The sequence below is a fragment of the Palaemon carinicauda genome, chromosome 2 (assembly GCF_036898095.1).
Source record: "Palaemon carinicauda isolate YSFRI2023 chromosome 2, ASM3689809v2, whole genome shotgun sequence".
Taxonomy (NCBI): domain Eukaryota; kingdom Metazoa; phylum Arthropoda; class Malacostraca; order Decapoda; family Palaemonidae; genus Palaemon; species Palaemon carinicauda.
Genome location: NC_090726.1, coordinates 87908026 through 87911994, shown reverse-complemented (window position 1 = coordinate 87911994; position 3969 = coordinate 87908026). Strand labels below are relative to the sequence as shown.

Below are 3969 nucleotides of genomic sequence, written 5' to 3'. Positions count from 1 at the left end.
CTCTAAGAAAAGAATCTTGCATATATTAAAGTTTCTCTTTGGAGTCCTTTTTCCTCAAGACAGCAACTGAATAAGTTCTTCGGCATTCTTAAGTTTGATTCCAATCATCAACCCAGTTCTGAAGACTAAGTTGAAAGTTACACAGACAGCTGTTTCACTTTAGAGAATGCTTCCTGAATGATTTGATCACGCATGCCAACATGGAAATACACTAAAATAGCCCATATATAATCACGAATAAAGACTAGAATTCCAAGTGTCGTAGTTGGTGGTGAGATGAGAAGTGAGTATACCTACATCTCTAGGCTTGGGGGGGTGAGAGAAAGTAATGCCTCATGTAGGGAATGACTACATTGGGTAAAAAGTGGTGTGATTATGCTTGATAACAAAAAAAAACACTAAATAGCCTTTACATTTTCAGGAATAGGGGCTAAAATCCCAGTCTTAGTAGGCTGGCTGACGATAGAAGTAAGAGGGGCTAAAATCAAAGGGGAGGAGCTATTTTTAGTAAAATATCCCTTAGGTGTAAGCATGTGTTGTAATAATAAGGAGGATAAACTACTGATTTTAACTTCCATAGGGTTTATATTTGTAAGTGACATTCCTGGTACATCATCCATCCTTGTACCTAACGTTTTGACGTACAATATACGTCATCATATGGAAGGGGCTAAAGAATCCTGGTTAGCCTATCAAGATGGCTGGGCTTTAAATACTGCAGTAGCAGCTGGTGAAGTTGCCTTTAATAGAAGGCGTTAGAGAGGGGGCATCAGGCAACCGCCCCTTAATGTAGGGATAACGGCGGGACAGATGTTGTCAAATAGGTTGCTGTTTTGTTAATTGTGTAAGTTTTTTTAACTTCATGATTAATATATTTTTTCATTTGGAATACACAGGGTTGGTTAAAGTATATATACCATATTTCCCGTGTTATAAGACACCTTTTTTCCTGAAAAATGGGACCAAAAATCAACCTGCATCTTAAGATAGAAGAATTAACTAAATATATTTGTAATTAATGCCATTTCACGATGCTAATCAATTACCACTAGAATATCATCATCAATCCATAGTAAATTATCAATCAGGTCATTATCTTGGCATGGGATGTGTTGTAGATAGTTCCAGTATCCACTTCACTCCATCTATTTAAATGTTAAACATATATGTGTTAATCTTAGTCCATGAAACTTGTTACATAGTCATGTCAACAATACAATTATGAAAAGCTTATCCCTCGTATTCACACTTCATTTTGACACCAGATTCAGACAACATTCTCCTTATATACACAGGCATCTCCTTGTGGTTAGATACAGCATAGGTCTTTTACAGTTACGCAATATATATTTCCCCATTTTCTAATGGCTAGAATAAGGAGAGTGCCAACTCTCCCTGATAAAAAATACTAAACTGTGAAAATTCTTCCATCAATTACAACATGAAGCTAGATAGACTTTTTATGCTTCAAACAAATTCAACAAAAACAACTTGGAAAACTTGTAATGGCAATTGTTTGGGGATAAGGAGCCGAGCAGTATAGCCCATAAATACAAATCTAACATAAAGCACCCTCACCCTCTAGCAAAAGAGAGAGAGAGAGAGAGAGAGAGAGATGATACTGAATTATCTTAAGAGTGTTTTAGCCTCACTTTAGATGATACTGAATTATCTTAAGAGTGTTTTAGCCTCACTTTTTTATCACCTAATAAATAACTTAGATACATCTAAAATGTATTTGCGACTAAACGGGCACATCATAAGCAATAACAATAAAAAACAGTTATAAACCCAACCAAAATAATAATTTCAAATTAAGCTTTAAAATATATCATACCGTAAACATGACAGTATAAAGTATAACTCAATATATAAAAATAAAGCTTCTGTCCTTAACAGTTATTCTGTATACTGTATATAAAAAGTACAACAAATAACAAGACCAAAAAAATCAGAGTTGTGATGTTCTCAAGAAGCATCCTTTGCAGTAATCAACCACCACAGTGAGAAGCCCAAGAATACCAGTAAAGCAAGAAAATAATTTTGTGGACAGAAAATCAAATATTGAATTTCCTTAGAGCAATGAACTAAACAGAAAACTAACGGAATTGGAATTTAGTCAGAAAAAGACCAAGCATATAATCATAACCGAAATCAGTTTGTGGTTACTTTTGACAAGTTAAAAGTTATTAAAGTATAGTATTATATATGGAATGACTGGTTGGATCTATCAATTGACAGGCAATATGTTTCTAACACATACTAGGGCATGGTAAGAACACTTAGTTGCAGATAATTACAGCAGATAACCAGAAGTTATGACTATTCATTAACACACTTGGAAGGCATTTCTAGCACACACAACTAAGAAAAATGCTAATTTCAAATTATAATAACACTATATGCTTCTATTAAAATGCCTGAAAGTTACAAAAAAATCTTCATAAATTAATCAATTTTTACTTTCAAACTTACCTATATGCTAACTAAATAACTCTAACCAGTAATATGAGAATTTATCCCTGTTCTGATCATACCAAGAACATCATTTGACACTCATCACTATATAATGAAAAATAGTTAAGCCAGGTAAAACTTAAAAGCTCATTGAAGAGAGTTGGTATTATAAAATAATAAGTTTTCTTTATCTTCAACTCAACAAGGCACATTTTTCTGAGACCACATACAGAACAAAAGTTTCCCTTTACAGTATTTCCTAGCAACTAAAATCTGTTTGTTAACTGTTATCTAAATAATTAAGGGTTCTCCAATGTTGAATTCAGTAGTAAACTTACCTGTTCCTTTATCAGTTTCTGCTTCTGCTTCTCTTGTTCTCTCTCCTGCAAAAGTATAAGAAGGAAAAGTTGCTTAACTTGACCTCAGTATCTTTCAATAAGATGCAAACATTTTCTGAAGTTACTACCAAGTCTAAATGTAAAACTTCAGCTAATAACTTGAATTACTTGCATAAACTGGAAAAGGACACCTATTGAAAAAAAAGATGGTTGCTATAGTAATTGTACTTCCTTTTGGGCAACAAACAAACAATTACCTTATACAACCTGACACTTCAGTTGGAAGTGCTTTGCCTTTATACCATATTAAATAATAAAGGCAATTCAGATATGATATGGTAGCATTCTACATTGGTAAAAAACACAAATATTAACCAAATTATTCTGAGGAATTTTAACCTTTCAGTACAGAAGTCTCCAAACTCTTATTTCTTGATGACAAGACCATAAAAATTCACAGCAAAGATTAATAATCATATTTTTGTGGGCCAGTATAGACCACACTTTTAAAACTTGGAAACATGGTTGGACATCATCGACTTTTATATAAATGAATGTGGGCTGAACTAGGAGTTAAAAAGTAAATATTGTAAGATGCCTACCCCCCAAAATGCAAACTATTTAAGAGACCATGCCTAGATCTTTGCCATGTTTTATAAATCCACTTCTATGGCCAATATTCCAATATAGTCATAAGATTTTATTTTGTTACCTATTAATGAAATTAATAAAATGGAAATTAGAGTAATACAGCTAATTCAAGAGAGACTGATAATCATGACAGAAATAATTAATTTCATTATGCAAAATAAGAACCAAACAGTATTGGGAATGGGGAGAGGGCAATAACATTATGATCAATGGGAAATTTTGGAAATAAAGCGTTTAAATCAAAAAAGTTTTGTTCCCTATAACACTGTTAATTGTAAGAAGCTTGATATGAATTTAGGCGGAAAAATAATAAAATATTCCCTTCCAGTATTCAGCTTGAATATTAAATTAGGTGGGAAACCAATAACAGATTTCCTTCAAAGTATCCTCAGTGTTATGTAGGCAGAAGACTGTATTCAGAATTCAATATAAAAAAAAGCTGTCTAGACTCTAAAAGATCAAATCTATACAAAAAAATATTAATAAAATGGTTCGTACTTGGTAAAGGAAGGATCAACATACC

The 3969-nt window shown here is 32.8% G+C and overlaps 1 protein-coding gene across 1 annotated transcript in view; it reads right to left on the bottom strand.

Moving 5' to 3' along the window:
• The window catches only part of tou (toutatis), a 510442-nt gene that overhangs the window by 228038 nt on the left and 278435 nt on the right, over positions 1 to 3969 (bottom strand). Inside the window, exon 21 of the mRNA XM_068348421.1 lies at positions 2796 to 2840. Within this exon, the coding sequence (XP_068204522.1) occupies positions 2796 to 2840 (45 nt within the window). The remainder of the gene's footprint in view (positions 1 to 2795; positions 2841 to 3969) is intronic.